The sequence below is a fragment of the Heterodontus francisci genome, chromosome 4 (genome assembly GCF_036365525.1).
Source record: "Heterodontus francisci isolate sHetFra1 chromosome 4, sHetFra1.hap1, whole genome shotgun sequence".
Classification (NCBI taxonomy): Eukaryota; Metazoa; Chordata; class Chondrichthyes; order Heterodontiformes; family Heterodontidae; genus Heterodontus; species Heterodontus francisci.
Window position 1 is genome coordinate 134,385,995 of NC_090374.1, and position 17,174 is coordinate 134,403,168.

The 17,174-nt window shown below is 41.4% G+C and overlaps 1 protein-coding gene across 7 annotated transcripts in view; it reads right to left on the minus strand.

The window, feature by feature from the left end:
- cbwd (COBW domain containing) overlaps positions 1 to 17,174 on the minus strand; it is a 108,094-nt gene that overhangs the window by 67,410 nt on the left and 23,510 nt on the right. For all 7 annotated transcript variants that reach the window (XM_068030187.1, XM_068030186.1, XM_068030182.1 and 4 more), the window contains 3 exons: positions 10,396 to 10,487; positions 3,154 to 3,213; positions 1,629 to 1,666 (listed from right to left, as the gene is read on the minus strand). In XM_068030187.1, the coding sequence (XP_067886288.1) occupies positions 1,629 to 1,666; positions 3,154 to 3,213; positions 10,396 to 10,487 (190 nt within the window). The remainder of the gene's footprint in view (positions 1 to 1,628; positions 1,667 to 3,153; positions 3,214 to 10,395; positions 10,488 to 17,174) is intronic.

A 17,174-nucleotide genomic window follows, 5' to 3' on the forward strand; every position in this document is an offset into this window, starting at 1 on the left:
GTCTGCACCCCCAGAAGGGCGTTCGGCTTTGGGAAGCTTACTACAGGTCGGGCATTGGGAATATGATGGCATTCAGATTCAAAAAAGAATTACAGTACCAGAAAAAGAATCAAAACTCATTTTTATCGAGATGTCCGCCACAAAGGATTTCGAGGAGGTAAAACTGATACAGAGCCACCCAGTGGCTACAGTATGAAACTGCATGCAATGCAAACTTTGCATTTTGACAGGGAATTAGAGTGACAAAGGGATAATGTGCTAAGCAGAAACTACCATGTCTAGGCATCACTGGCAACTACAAGTATAACAGTGTAGGGCTTCAGTTTAGAGTGAAATTCCATAACAAAGGTAAACAGGTCATATCAATTTTCGCATTTATATAATGTTAAAAATGGCACAAAGGCAAGGATCTTTCATCCATGTTTTTCTCTGACCTCCTCCATGGAAGGCATGGAGCGTTCGTTGGGACACATTTCCACAAGCACGAATAAGCATAATTCATGTCAGCCAAACTAGGGGGTATCAACAGCTGAATGTGGTCTTATCTTCACTTGACGTGTATACAGTTGTGTGCGCACGCACATACACACACACACAAACGATCAGGTTTCACTGGATAGAGATCATGAATTCGAACCACAGAAGATTTTCCTCTCGAGAAGCAAAAACTTGTATTTATATCATGCCTTTCACACATCAAGCAGCGCAAGCCACTTTACATAAGACCAGATGATGCCAAGTAGTAAGTGGGAGAGAAGTAATGGTGAGGTGACAGACAGTGCAGTCAAAGAGGTAGATTTTGATGGTGGGCAAGTTGTGGCAAGGTGGAGGAGTTTAGGAACGAGAGCTCCAGAGTGCAAGGATGTGGTAACTGAAGACTGCTATGGATACTGGAGCAGCAGGGTGGGCCTAAAGAGTACAGCAGAGTCAGAAAAGCAGTGGGTATGTGCTGAGGGCCGCACATTCGGCTGCTGTTATGCCTGTAAGAATTTGCATATGAATGTAAACAGTTAAAGCCAAAGGCCCGATGGATGGGAGCAAAAGGAGTTTTAGATGTTATGGAAGTTTATATATGGTGGTGCCAGAAAGCCAGCAGGAGGTGTGTTGAAAAAGTAAAGCCTTGAGATGAAGAAGACATGTATGAGATAGTGACACAAGTGGCCCATGTTATAGCTGTGTAAGTATGTGATATTGGTAACATATTACAGATAGAGTTTAAAGCTCAACATGGGGTCCAAGGTCACACAGCCAGAAAGGATAATAGAACTGGCACTCAACTTGAAAAGTTTTTGAGGGCCTTGTTTACCCAAAGACACTGAGGCCAATTGTAGCATCGCAAACATTACTCTGGCCGAGATCAGCTAACTCAGCGTAGACTGGTAATCGAACATCAGACCTTTCTGTTCTCTATGGTTCAACAACTCACTTAAGTTCAGAGAAGCACCTGTTGTTGCGAGCAGTAAACTGGATTTTACCACAGGCATCGTAACAATATTTTGGAAGCATTGAGTTGTATACTTATAAGTCTGCAATCTTCATAAAAAAACAATGATTGGTAGCAAAACAGACACACATTTCTGAATTCCCCATGACCCAGAAATCTCAAATAATTTAAAAATAAATATTACCTGCATTCCATACTTCGCATCAACAACAGAAATAATACCTGTAGGATAGGGAATAAATATTTTAATTATTTTCACGTCAGTATTTGATGTCTATTTAATGGGAAAAATGCAATCCATTGCAAAGCATGTAAGTGCTTTACACAGGAAAATCGTACTAGAATAAACTCTAAACTCTTTAGAATAATGCGATTTTCTGGTCCCTATACATCCCAATGGGAAAAAGAACAATATTTGCTGTTGCAATGCAATTTTCAACAAAGTGTTTTGTCTGTAAAGACCAGAAATTTGACTATAAAGCAGAGTTGATTTAAATATCAAAACATTAATCTCAGTCATTTCCCTCAACTTTGAAGGTTGTGGGTTCAAGCCCTACTCCAGAGACTTGAGCACACAGTCTCAGCTGACACTACACTGCAGTGCTAAGGGAGTGTTGCATTGCAGGAGGTTCCATCTTCCGAATGAGACATTAAACCAAAGTCCTCTCAAGCGGAAGTAAAAGATCCCAGTGCACTAATCGAAGAATGGCAGCAGCCTACTCCAGGTGTCCTGTCCAACATTTATCCCTCAATCAATTCCACTAAAACAGATTATCTGCTCATTTATCTCATTGTTGTTTGAGCAAAAGCTGCATTTGGTGTGCGATGGTGAGAGACTCGGAGGTGATGGTGTTCCTATATACCTACCGCCCTAGATGTTGGAGGTGAGAGTCTGAGATACTGTCGAAGACGACTTTGCGAGTTGCTGCAGTGCATTCTACAGATAGTACACACTGCAATCGTGCATGTTGATAGTGAATGTTTAAGATGATGGACGGGCTACTGATCAAGCGGACTTCTCTGTTCCTGGATGGTGACGAGTTTTCTCAGTGCTGTCACAGCTGCACCTATCCAGGCAAGTGGAGAATATTCTATTGCACCCCTGATTTGTGACTTGCCAGCTCTACCGTACCACTACCTTTTTCGACTCCTCCACTATCGCGAAATTTTCAATCTGCTTGTCCGACATCCAGTACTGGATGAGAAGAAATGTTCTCCAATTAAATATTGGGAAGACTGAAACCACTGCCTTCAGTCCCCAATAAAACTTCATTCCCTAGCTAACAACTCCATCCCTCTGCTTGGTAAGCTCCTGAGGCTGAACAACTGTCTGATGCTAATCCCATTACCAATGCCTTCAGGTGATGGGCCGCTGGTAGTGGCCATGTAAATGTCAGCATAGCAAGACCAGAATTAGCTGCAGAGTACTACAACATACTATTCATTACACTACAAATATATATTTTTAAGATAGGCAAATTCAGTGATAATGCTAAGAGCTTTAGAATTTTTTTTCAATGTCTCAGCAGGATAATGATGAATAACAGAATGGCAATGAAAAGAAGAAACCATTTGGAATGGGCTCACTCAACTTACACAGAGGTTTAACCACTAAGTTATTGAGAAATTTTTGCAGCCTTCATGCTAAAACTTAAATTATTTCAATTTTATTCACAATAAACAAATGCAGAAATGATTTAAAATCCTACCATCAAGGTAAACATCACTCCCTAATTCTGCATCAACCCAAAACATGGTGGAAACGGCACCTGTGGGAAGAAAAGAAGGAATTAAGTTACAACAGAACATTATTACTTCTTCAATTATAAAATGCAGTTGCACTGTAACAAAATGTTTCTACATTAGGTCAATGATTATTTTATATTTTTCCATCTCCTGTCTCACTTTGAACATTATTACTTTTTCCTATTTCTATTGTTGTGACCAAGGTGGGAGGAGCGCATTGTTTATTCTAGTCCCACTTCTTCACAGATCACAACATATATTTAAATTTTCCCACTTACCGAGTCAATCATATACTCTATTTTTCCCAGAATAAAACACCAATCAGGTTTCTTTAATGAGCAACAAAATTATCAGATTATAAAACAAGTCTTAAACAGTAATGAAGTAAAGCATAAACACACAGATTGGAATTTTCAAGTTCCCTTTTTACCTTAGCCCTTCACACACACATACACCGGTTAACCGAAAAAATAAGAGATTTTTGTTTAGAGTTCTATCACAGAAAAAAAAACACTTGTGCTGAATACTTGCTTATTCTTGAAGAAACAGCAGATGGGATATGTAGTGTTCCAAAACCGACATACAGTCTGGCCTCCGAGTACACGTAGATGGTCACTGGGATCTTTTAGAACTGTTTCTTTCAGGTGACATTGAGAATTAATTTAGCAGGCTTTTCTTCAAAGACAGATGAGATGAGTTGACACAGTGAACTTCTCAGGGTCCTGTAAAGAAATGCTGAAAAGCTGAACTGGGATGTGGTCTTCTCTCCTTCCTTGGGAATTCTCTCCTTATTCTGCAGACTTTTTAAAGAGAGATGGAACAGGCTGGACTGAGCTTAGGGTTCTGTCCTTCAGTTTTATTTCTTTAAACCTGACAACTCGAACCCCTTTTAAACGGTTCATTCCCAACTCCAAAAACTTCAAAAGTGCAACCAGAAACAGAAAGTCCACCTTCTGATGTGTCACTTCTCTGCACACATCTTCCCAAATTACCAGGGTTTCTGTTCGGTTTTTAACTTGAGTCATGTGACAACCAATAAATGTTGTTACCAAACAAGTTCTTTCAGTGTCTTCTTGATGACCGCCTTGGAAAAAAAACTGGTCCAACATTTCTTCAGTTTGACTATAAGTTCCTCACAAAATAGTTTTAATAAAAAACAGAACCACTTTCATAACATTGTTCACTTGTCTCAAACAATGTAGTTCTCGAGGCACACAAGAGGGGCACAATTTACGTGGCTCTTTAAATTTCTCCTTTTCTCCTCATTCCTTTAAACATTAGGGATCATTTTACGAAGGTCTGCTGCCCCACAGAGGGTCTGATTAACTTGAGCACAGGATGGAAACAGGGACTAACAGATAAACCCAGACTCTCTGATCCCAATGCTAGCTATTAGCGAGGCACCACGTTGATAATTTTATGGGCTTTTCTACCAAACAGTCAACTGTTCACTTTCCAACATTGAAATCCTCTGCACTGGCAGCATAACCCTGAAAATATTCCCTAATGTATACAAAGAGGTATTTATCTTTGGGAGAAAAAAAAGAGAAAATTAAAGAGCCACATAAATAAGTAGGTGTCAGTGCTTTACCCACAAGTAAACCATCAAATGATGAGACAAGCATAATTAACAAGCTGGAAGGATAAGTGAATTATGCAGCCCCCCCCCCACCACCCTCCCCCAAACTTGACAGTGGTTTATCTTTATATAAACCATTCAGTCCTACTATTTAGCTTGCGAGTCCCACATCTTGACTAATTCTTTCAGTGCTTAAGTTCACTTTCACAACATAGTGACTTACTTTCAGAAACTTAATGTTGCAGAAAATGCTTCATACGTTGTAATATAGAGTTTCTCTATGCCTTGATGTGGTCAGTAAGAGAGTGTAATGGGGTATCATTAAATGGCAGATACCCAGACAGCACCACACACCGCTAATAGACCCATGCTGCACTGCTGGCATCTACATTGCAGCCCGCTGATGACAAAGGAGCTACATGCACGTGTGGAAGCAAGCATAGAGAGAATTTTATTCTGCAAACGTTAACTCTGTTTTTCTCTCTCCACATATGCTGCCAGATCTGCTGAGCATTTCCAGCACTTTCAGTTTTTATTAAAGCAGAGAGTTTTGTTCACAATTCAGTTAGATCTTAGTGTTGACAGAACGTGCACTGTAGCAAAGGTTCTGTCAACAATAAAGCATTGAAAATTTACTGTGAAAAGTTCCATGGGCCACCTGGGCATTTTTTTTTGAAACATGGTTTGGCACCAAGCTGGAATTAAACTGCACTTGGTGCAAAAAGTAATATAAAATTATCCCTCGGCTTCAATGTTTTTAATGAGATTTCAGATCTCCTGCCGACTTCCAGATCATACAACCAGTTTCACACAGATAAACATCAGCGACTGCTTTATAATCAATGCAAAGGTTAAATAAATAAGTGTACAATGCTTTTAACTGGGCTATCTTGTAACACTTGAATCTTTCTCCTATTTCACCCAGAAAACGTTATGATTTTTGTGCTTGTGCCAGCACCAAGGACGAATCTCATAAGTGAGTCTGCATTCCATACAAGCCAAAGTATATCCGAATGATGCACAAAATCTGGTAACATGATGCAGTCCAGGGTCAAACAGACCATCCTTGTTACTATAATTTGTTCACTGGATGTGACTCAAGTCCTCGCACATTTTCTTAGCATTTGAATAAACCAAGAATCATCTTTTATTGAAACAATTCTCTCAAACATTTAATTTGCACCTCCTTGGATACAAAAATAATATAGAATGCAATTCTCTCTAGTTCTTATAACACTACTGAGGCTGAACCAACATCCATACTCAAAATTTTGATCTACAAAGGGAGTCAGTCAAAGGTTATGGGGGCTGGCAGGAAAGTGGAATTAAGGCCATAATCAAATCAGCCATGATGTTACTGAATAGGCTCGAGGGACTGAATGGCCTACTCCTGCCCCTATTTCTTAAGATCATGTACAAATTTATACATGAGGTTTAGTCTACACTTAGACCCTTCACTGCTATCTTCACATTGGAAGGAGTTATTGAATATATTTTCTGCCTGGGCCAGGAACTCTCAAGTAACCCCTACCTCCAGAGATCCTCCTAGAAGCTCATTATTGGAGATCGGGCAGACAATTAGGCAAAGGTCTAATGGCACTTGGCATGCTTTTGTACTCTGCCAGCCAAACATTAGGAAAGATGATTGTTTAATCTGCATCACTCTGCCATGTGCTTTAATGATTGTTTATTCAATCAGACAGAATTTTATCCATCATAAATTAACCACTCGTTACTTTTTACTGATTTTTCCCTGAATTTAACTGGAAATTTCCCAGACGTAAAAATAAAACCAGCGAAAGAAATGTGATTATCCTCCACACAGTTTAACAAATGTTTTATGAACACTTTATAACATTTTATTCCTGCACACAGTCCACATACAAATGTCAGCTCTATAGTTTTCACTGACATATCTGCTCCGTGCTACAGCTGACACGATCTCTGACACTCAACGCTATCCTAACTCTTAACCCCCACATGATGGATGCTTCATCTAGCAACCTAGATGAGAACTAATGAAACTGATCATTTTATTTCACAGACTTTGAAATGTCAGTCACCTTTATGACTGGGTCACAGCAGTCAAATGGAGCAGCTTTGACTCTAACAAAATGTTCACTCCACAAAAATGGGAATTCCAAATAAATTCTGCAGATGGGCAGCATTTCTGAACAGGTGTAGAGTGTTCTCTATACTCAAGTATTCTCTAATACTCAGTATTAGCAATTTAATTAAACATTCATTTTGATAGCTCTTTAAACTCATTGATGATGTGTTTCACACTGGTCTGCATGGTTCTATTTGAAATATCTAATTTTCATGTTGATATTGAAACTAGTGAAGGAGTTTCGAAGATTAGGAGATGAAGTATGGGTGAGTGTTTGTTCACATGAAACAGCTGGACAATAATCCAAAGAATTCAAGGACAATGTACATTTGTGAAAAAAAAATGTTTTTTTTCTCCCAACTGAAATGAATAAATCATACAATGTATAGGAAAAAGTGAAGAACATAAAATGTTTTGGATTATAAAATTAGATGGAGTATATGAAGACCAAATGAATTGCATAGCTTTCAAAGAAAAATTGACATTCAGAATCATAATTTTCTGACATGTCCTGAGGTGACAGCTACTGGTAAACCGCAAACAATAAATGAAAAGTATTTTTATTTTTCGAAGAATAATGATATGTCCGGCTGACAAAATGAAATACTTGGGGGAAATACACCACTGATAACTGAACTCATTTTGTTTATGTCCAAACCTTTCTACCTGAACTGACAAGATACTGACCTGGCACGTCATTCCCTGTCAGCAATGAAAGATCTGTCAGCTCTTTACAATGCTTGCTCATCCGAGATAGAACACAGCCCGAAGACTCTAATGACTGCATGATCTGTATTGATTTTTTTCCAAAAGCTTAATAGTTTTCTTATTTTGTGAAATGGGACTTGCAAGCTATGGGATCCAAATCAATGTGCTTTATTTTAAGGAAACTTACCATAGCATGACAATTACTTACTGAACTTCCACTTGTCAGGTTCTCCTTGAGGAATAAGCAAGATGGCAATAAAATCTCAAAATATATATTTTTACTTTAAAAACAAACCTGGCTCTTGTTTTGCAAAAATAAATCCCCCCCCACCCCCCCCCCCCCAACCATAAAGGTGCATTAAAAATAGCTTGCTCTAGTGATTTCATAGATTTATAGATCAGACTCACCCAATTTTTACTCCCTCTCCCTTTTCCCAGAGTAAAAGGTGCAAGTTTCAAGTTTGTAGCCACTATAAGCTCTTACTGAGGTTGGTGGTATTGTGGGTTGGAGCATTAACATAAAGATTAAGAACCTCAAAGCTTGATTCTCTCTGTTCCTAATTAGAGCAATGCCAAAATGGGACTGCCCATTAGGAACTGCAGATTGGAACGCAGTATTGATTATGACTTCCAGACCATGGCCACTGACCAACCTGACAGCTGCTATTAGACCAGCCATCCAATGGGGCTGCAGATCCAAGGCTCAGTTGATTTGTAATGGTTGGACTCATTCTGCCCAATACTGCTGTCTCTCAGGCAGCAGCACGTGCCAGGACTGCATGACTCCAGCAGTCCCTCTCGGAGTACTGTGTCTATGTATGGTGGCGGGTGAGAACAAGTTGACCAGGAGCACTCTCCAAGAAGCTGCCAGCAGCGATTCCCTCTCAGGTGTTAATTGTGTGTCAATGGTTTGATTATATGCAGGTGAAGGGTGTTAATTGGGGTTTTAGTTGAGCGCTTATAAGCAGACACTCACTGGGACTGGGAGAGGTTTTGAGTGAGGAGCTACATGTTTGTAATCCTTCTACTCTGCACAATAAATGCGAAACTGAGTAAATATAAATTCCAGCATTATCTTTCCATAACATGCTTTCTGAAATTTATCAGGTCTAAGCCATCACGAGTTAAGGGCTCAAGTCTCAAGACTCCTTTGTACAGCTTGTGGCGCCAACTACCTCTCTCGTTACAGGGAGCACCTAGTTGCAATGCTAGGATAGGAGAATGATGGGCGCAGTTAGGCATGAGGAAGAAGCATGGTGATAAGAAAAAGTACGGTTTTTTTCCTGCAAATACAAAATGTTTTGTTTAGAATACATCATCTTGTCTTTTTTTTTAAACTTTTGGTATAATAATCTTTCTGAAAAGGAAGCAGTCACCCGGGGTGGATGTCTTCGCTTAAGTGATGCTGCATGGCAAAGTCTGATTGGGTGAAAGGGGTCTGTTCTGGTGTCATTTGGGAGGGTGAGCAGAAGGTGGTAAAGCTGAGGTGCTGCTGCTGCAGTTGATGAGGAAATACTGCAGAATCTATATTCTGATACCTCGAGTGAGAGCATGGCCTGGCCTGTATCATAGACAGGCTGGATATCTTGTGAATGGCACCCCATTCCTACTAACATGTCAACAGTTGCTCGGTTGGCATCATCAGTTCCATGTGCATGCTGTGGCACCCCTGGGAATCCAGTTATCTTAAGTCCCTGTCTCTGTTTGTGTTTGTTGTGTCAGAGTGAACGAATTTGGCTGCTCCATGAAAGAGATACCCTCACCAACACCTCAAATGACTGACAGCTCCAAAATCATAAAAATCAAAAGTTATTGTCACTTTAATTGCCATGGACAGAATTATTGTGGCAGTGGGGCATGTATGCAAATCGTGCAAATTGGAGATTCGCAGTCATCGAATGCAGAGCTCCTCAGAGAGTGGGTGGGTGTCGCACCTGGCGGGCCATGCTGCCTGATTGTTCTGACCGTGACGCAGTGCCATAGCTACTACTCTACTATGATGGCATAGAGATGTCTGCCCATGGGGAAAGTCACCTCGTATCCAAAGTCTATCTAAGTGTGACTCTGGGGTTGGGAAAGGGGTCACAAATTATTTTTCAGGGAAGGGAGGAAGGCACTCCAGCAAAATGAAATGCAGGTGTCAGTGATAGAAAAAAAAGGGTTTAAAAAAAAAAAGTATCTTTGGAAGCCTGTAATCAATAAGTAAAGTTGGTGGCTTCGTCAACTGACCAACCCCTCGATTAGGGAGAGCTGTTAGGATGATTTGGCTGTAAGGTTGCAGGAGCAATGTAAACACAGGAAACTTTAGTATACTTCAAAAGTACAGGTATGCAAATGAGGGATTTTGACAAGCTAAGATGAGCATTGTTAAAAAGATTCAGGAAATTTGTGTTCAGCACAATAACGGCGCATTAGCAGCGTCATGCATGAAATGTGATTTTCCTCCATCTTTTTTCAGTACTATAATGGTGCCACAACAGCATAACTGCCAAACTCATGCATTCCAATTACATTCATAAGTTTGGCAACAAATACCTTTCCTGTAGCCTGAATTTATGACAACACTGTGCAGTTCTTTTTTTCTGCTGATACTACTCCTGAATGGGTGTGACCAAAAAGTGAAATTTTTAACAATTAGGGAAATGGACCATAAATGTTGAAGGCACTTAAAAATACCACAGTCCCGTGGCAAAGCAATTTTACCCAACTGTGCAAATATGGGAATAAATCAGTGGTCATGGTTCCAACAGAAGACGTGATAACTGAATCAGCCGTTGTCTTCTATATCCTTGTTCTAATGTCCATTACCTGGATCAGCCAATCCAGTAGTTTCCAGTAGAATATAGTCAAACTTGCCCTTTTTCTGCATGAGGTTTTCAATGGCCTTTAAACCATTGTCTCTGTGTGGAACAAAATATTAAAAACCAATCTTAGCATCTATGGCTGATCAATGCACTTCAAACACTTGCATACACCAGAAGAGGTGAAACTGAATTATTTTCCATTAATATTTACTGATAAAGCCACAAAAAAACAGCTGATGTTCATCTACTATCATGGAATGTTGCTTTATTCCTCAGACTGGTTTATCTGAAACCGTGGCTCCAACTTTAACTTCCCCCGACCTGATGGAAACCAGAGGGGTGGGCACATAAACTAATGGGTGTCCGTTACCCCCACTGATCCTGCTTGCTTCCCAATGTGTCCACATATTAACTTGCTCTTTTGAGCAGGCAAGCAGAACACCCACAGGAAGGACGCAGGGTCCCATTTTAAATATGCAGATCTGGTCAGATGATTCCACGTGGGAGGCCAACAATATTGAATGAGGCCCTACCAGACTCCACGTCCCCAGCCTGGCCAGGTACCTCGGTCCATCCCCAGCTCCCCATTAATATCATAGAAAGATACAGCACAGGAGGCGGCCATTCGGGCCATCATGCCTCTGCCGGTAAAGCCTGGCTACCCAACCCGAACCTGACCAAACCCGACTATATGTGACTGGTTTGGGTCGGGTCAGGTCTGTATTCTGCATCCAGCATTTGGGCTCAGGTCAGGTCAGGCTGGACTGTACTGTTTTGTTTCGTTTCGTATTGTTTTCGTTTTAATCTACGTTTTTTTTAATGTTTCAATGAAACGTTCGATATTTTCGGGTCGAGTCAGGCATTTAAAAATATTAAAGGACTTGGGCCCAGGTGGGGTTTGGGTTGGCTGTTGTCGGGTCAGGTTTTAATTTTATATCTAAGCCCGGCTTTATCTGCCAGTTCTTTGGTAGAACTATCCAATTAGTTCCACGCATCTGCTCTTTGCTCATAGCCTTGTAAATTCTTTCCGTTCTCTATCTAATTCCCTTTTGAACGTTATTATTGAATCTGCTTCCATCACCCTTTCAGACGGTGCACTCCAGATCACAACAACTCGTTGCATAAATGAAAATGTTTATGTTGCCTCTGGCTCTTTTGCCAATCACCTTGAATTTGTGTCCTCTGGTTACTGAACCTTGTGCCACTGGAAACAGTTTCTCCTTATTTACTCTATCAAAATCCTTAATGATTCTGAACACCACTATCAATTATCCTCTTAATGTTCTCTGCTCTACGGAGAACAACCCCAGCCTCTCCAGATTAATGAAATACCTCATCCCTAGTAACATTCTACTAAATCTCTTCTGTCCTATCTCCAAGGCGCTGACATCCTTCCTGAAATGCGGTGTCCAGAACTGAACACAATACTCCAGCCGCGACCTAACCAGGGTTTCATAAAAGTTTCTTTTATTCATTCATGGGATCTGAGCTTGATGGCAAAGCCAACATTTATTGACTATCCCTAACTGCCCTCAAGGAGGTGGTGGTGAGCCGCCTTCTTCAACTGCTGCAGTCCATGTGATGCAGGTACACCCACAGTGCTGTTTAGGAGGGAGTTCCAGGAGTTTGACCCAGCAACAATGAAGGAACAGTGATATAGTTCCAAATCAGGATGCTGTATGACTTGAAAGGGAACTTGTGGAGGTACTGGCAATGCCGTGTGCATGCTGACCTTGTTCTTCAAAGCGGTAGAGTTCACGGGTTTGGAAGGTGGTGTTGCAGAGCTTGGCGAGTTGCTCCAGTGCTGGTGGTGGAGGGATTGAATATTTACAGTGGTGTATGGGAAGCCAATCAAATCGGCTTTGTCCTGGACGGTGTCGAGCTTCTCGAGTGTTTTTGGTGCTGTACTCATCCAGGCAAGTGGTGAGTATCCCATCACACCCGTTACGATCAGGTGAGGACGGCTTACAAGGCTCCCTTCTAGTCCTTGCTCTTATTTGGCCGCAACAGGGATTATTCCTTTTTAAGCAGTGGATGTGCTTACCACTTTAGTGAGTGGTTTACCTTTTACTTTTGCTGCGATCATAAAAGAAGCAATTGGACAGGTTTTCTTGCATTTAAACAAGAAAGAGGTGAGATTATTGTACTTAAGAGCCTAAACATGATCTAAATAAAAGATAATAAAATTACACTACACTTTCACGCACCCACACACATGACAATCACACACACACACAAATAGAATACAGAGCGATGAGGTTTGTGCTGGTTTAGAGTCCAGAACAAATGAAAATAATACACAATCTGTGGTCTGGTAGCTTTAGTGGTCTTCTGGTTGAATTTGTGGTCCTGAAGTTCTGCGTTGATAATTGTTCTTGGAGACAGTTGAGCAGAGGGCTTCCTTCTTGGTGTCTTTGTCTTGGATCTAGCAGTCGGCAGCAAGGCTTTGCACGCCCCACCAGGCCTTCTGGAGAGAGAAAGAGAGACACAGACAGCCCTTCTGGTTTTTGCACAGAATGAGTCTCTGGCTTGTCTGCTTGTCCAAGGGAAACTCCCAGCTTTCACAGTAATGGACAGACAGTCACATGACTGTCTCAGTGTATTCTCTGGTACCTTCTAGTGAGATTCAAGTTTAGGAATTTCCATCTCTCAGTCCTCATGGTGTTAATGTTTTCCCCTGGAGGGGTTTCCCCTTTCAATGTTAATGTCCCAGGATGGTTTTGAATGACTTGCTAATGAAAGCAATCTCAGATAGCTCAATCAATAATGCAAGCCATTGTTTTGGGTACAGGCTAATCAGACATGTATCTCCACTTTTGATGCCTTGGAATGTTCAAGATTTTTGAATGCAAATAGAAGTGGACATTTTTGGCAATGTCTTTGTAAAAGTTGTCTGTAATATTCCAGCTTTCCTCCTTCTTTTAAGTTTAATGTAAGTTTCCAAATGATGAATTAAAATTGCTCATTTGACACACCTCCGCACCACATGGAATGAAACGTGACAGGAGGAACATTTTGTACAAGGCTGTTAAAAAAAAGAACATACACATTCATTCTCAGACACTCACTTCTCAAATTCACACATTAATCTTAGAATTGCTGAAGCTGGCATTGTTGACAACAGCTATTCTGGTTTAATTTTTTTGGAGTTTTGCCTGGGAAGGTTCTGCGTTGGGTTAGACCCTGGACAATGCATCAGCAACTACGTTGTTTTTTTCTTGCAATGTGGGTAATTTTTAAAATGGTAGAGTTGTAAGAGCAGACTCCATCGAAATAGTCTTGCATTTTGATTTTTGAATTTCTCCAAAATTAACGGATTATGGTCTGTATAAACCACCATCTCCCTATATCTATTTTGAACACAGATTTCAAAGTGCTGGAGAGCTAGCAACATTCCCAGCGTTTCTTTTTCCACAGTAGACTATCTCTTTTGATGTCGGTTTAACTTTCTGGAGAACGACCCTCTCAATACCTGTCTCATTGTCTTGAAGCAGGACAGCACCTACTCCAAGGTCACTAGCATCAACTGTCATTTTAAAGGGTTTATTAAAGTTGGGAGCTGCCAGAACCAGTTTGTTTATTAATTTAGCTTTTAACCTCTTGAAAGCCGTTTGGCACCTCTCTGACCATGCTACCTTGCCCCTTTTCTGCACTAAGTCAGTCAGTGGGGCAGCAATAGCGCTGAAGTTTGGAACAAACTTGCGGTAAAACCCACACATCCCCAGAAAATGCATCTTTTCCCTTTTTGTCATAGGGATGGGAAAATCCAACAGTGCCTGTACTTTTGCTGCCATAGGCAGCACTCACCCCTGACCAACAACATGCCCTAAGTAGGTCACTTGAGCTTTAACAAACTCGCTTTTTGCAAGGTTTACTACGAGCTTAGCTGACAGTAACCTTTGAAAGAGCGTGTCTAATTGGGCTAGGTGGTCCCCTCAGGTCTCACTGTACACTAGTAAATCATCCAGGTACACTACATAGTTGGATAGGCCAGCCACTACCTGGTTCATTAGCCTTTGGTAGGTGGGTGGGGCATTCCTTAATCCAAAAGACAGCACTCGGCACTGGAATGGGCCATGCTGAGATTTCTTTTGCTCGGAGTGTTAAGGGAACCTGCCAATATCCTTTCAGCAAGACTACTTTGGTTACGTAGGTGGCATTCCCTACTCTTATCTCTACAGTCTCCTATGTGGGAAATTGGGTAGGAATCAGCTCTGGTCACTTCATTAACCTTCCTGTAATCAATGCAGAGCCTTGTTGAGCCATTGGGGTTGGGCACTAGCACAACTGGGGAACTCCAGCTGCTCTGGCTGGGCTCAGTTTGCTTTCTAGCATATAATGTATTTGTTCCTGAACCTCAGCCAGTTTGTTGGGACCGAGGCGATAGTCATTGTTTTATGGGAGGGGATCTCTCCTACATCCACATCATGTAGGGTTAAGGTTGTGCACCCTGGTGTGCCCTTGCAGATTTCTTTAAATGTTGTGAGCAGCCTTGCTATGGCTTCTCTGTTCCACATTCAAATACGAGAGTGTGATGGCTAAGTTACCCAACACTTCGGTGTTGGCTAACCAGGCAGTAAGGGGTTCAATTTGGGAATCCCCCAGACCTTCCTCTAACTCATGCTCACTGTCCCTTTTGTCTCCTTCCTTCCTGACTGTCTGACACCTGGACTTGTCTGTTCCCTTCCCGGCTGTGATACTGTTTTAACATGTTAATGTGGCACAGCCTTTGTTTATTTCCTTCAGTCTGGGGTGTCAATTAAATAATTTACCTGGTTAATCCTTTTTGCCACTCAGTCTGGGTCACTGAAACTGGGCTTTCAGGGGCTCACCCTGAATTGGTAGTAGCACTAATACATGTTCTGGCCTTGGCATATTTATCTGGGAGATGTTTAGGTGTTCCTGAGCCACTGCACAGGCTTTCGTGAACCTCCGGAATGTGGTGATGTAGTTTAACATGGAAGACTCAACCCCATGTCCCAAAAATCTCTCTTTGATTAGTTTAAGAGGACCTCTCACCCCATATCCATAAACTAATTCGAAGGGACTAAAGCCAGTCAACTCATTGGGTGAGTCCCTGGTGGCAAACAGGAGAAATCCCAGCCCTTTGTGACAGTCAGGGGATACTCATAGCAGTATGTCCTGAACACTGTCTTTAGGATATGGTGGCACCGTTCCAAAGCCCATTGTGATTGTGACTGGTAGGCTGAGGATTTTAGTTGGGTTATGCCCAGATTACCCATGACATTTTGAAAGATCCCAGACATGGAATTCGTGCCCTGATCCAACTGGATCTCGGCAGGCAGCCCAGGTCTGGTAAAAAATAGCATTATCTAAACTCTTGATCCTCTAAAACAACGGCATGACTCACCCAGATTTGTTGCCCCTTCCCACCTTATTATGCACCTAATTAATGCAGTTTCCCCAATGCTCAGGCTCAACATTCCCATTCTCACCCCGCTCTTTAGATTCACTGTCCAGAGTCAGCTCAATGTAATGTCACTCTTCACACCATTCAGCCTCATTGCTCCCATTCTCTTAGGCATTGGCTGATTATATTTTACATGCCTCAGGCACATCATTTTTACTTTGTAGGTATGACAGTCTGTGCTGCTCTCTCATTGGGGTATTTAGAATTTATCTATCAATGACATGCCGATGGTGGAATTCTGTTTTGCACGAGCTGCAGGGTTTCGCTGGATCACGCACAGCAGGCAACAGTTCTGTGCCACTTAGAGTCCGAAAGCCATCGCAGCAGAAAAAGAGGTTCCGACACCACACTGCTGGAAAGCAAACACGCAAAAAAAAAACAAGCAACGATTTCATCTCTTTTTAAGAAGTCAACAAAGAGCTTAGAAAATCGTCAGTTGGCTGCAATGGAACATGTGGATGCTTTTGCAAGCACCAACCTACGATTAGAAAAACTTGATCACCCAAAGCTGCGGGTATTCATTCAAAGTAATGTGCAAAATGGTGGTTGTGTGTGTCATGCACGGAAGCAGCCGTGATGAAATAAACAAAGAAATGAAAGAATAATGAATTAAAAAGTCAACATTTAAACAAAACCACAAGAACATGGACACTTGTACCACTGTCAAAATGAGTAGCAGTCACGTGACCCCTCATATACTGGAAATCAACAAACCTGTCTGAAAAGATGGAACTCGTTATTCATCTAAAATAACTCTGGGGAGAACTCCTTTGAAATTGAAATGAGCACGATTACATATTAATGACTCTTATTGACATGAATGAACTAAGAAAAGATTCTGGAAACAGACAGACTCACAGCCCAAAGCAAAATTGAATAGGTGTGAAATAGCACTGTGTTAACAGAATGGTCCCCCTTCAGATATTAAGTGATAGCCATGGTCTGCACATCATGGTCCATTGTGTGGTTACACCAGGGGAGAGGGCCTGTGTCTAACAAAAGCCCTAATGTGATGGAATTTTACTTTAAAAAGATAGCCCTCTGGAGAGAGAGGGGAGATCAAGCCAACACCTTCAGTAAACAGTCCAGTCAGAGACTGTGCAAGAGATCCTGCCAAGCAAGAAGCAGCCTACTGAACAAAAACAGCAGGGACATCATAAAGTGATTTTAAGACTCTCCATCTGTGAAGCTAACAACATCCACAACCAGCTTTGTGCTGAGTTATAACTGCTAGAACTCTACAACACCTGAACAAGTTCAAGACTAAAAACATCCAGGCCTGAACCTTTAAAACAGACTGTACCCCTGAGAAGATTCAACAAAGTTACTGTAACTCACGAACAATTACCAAA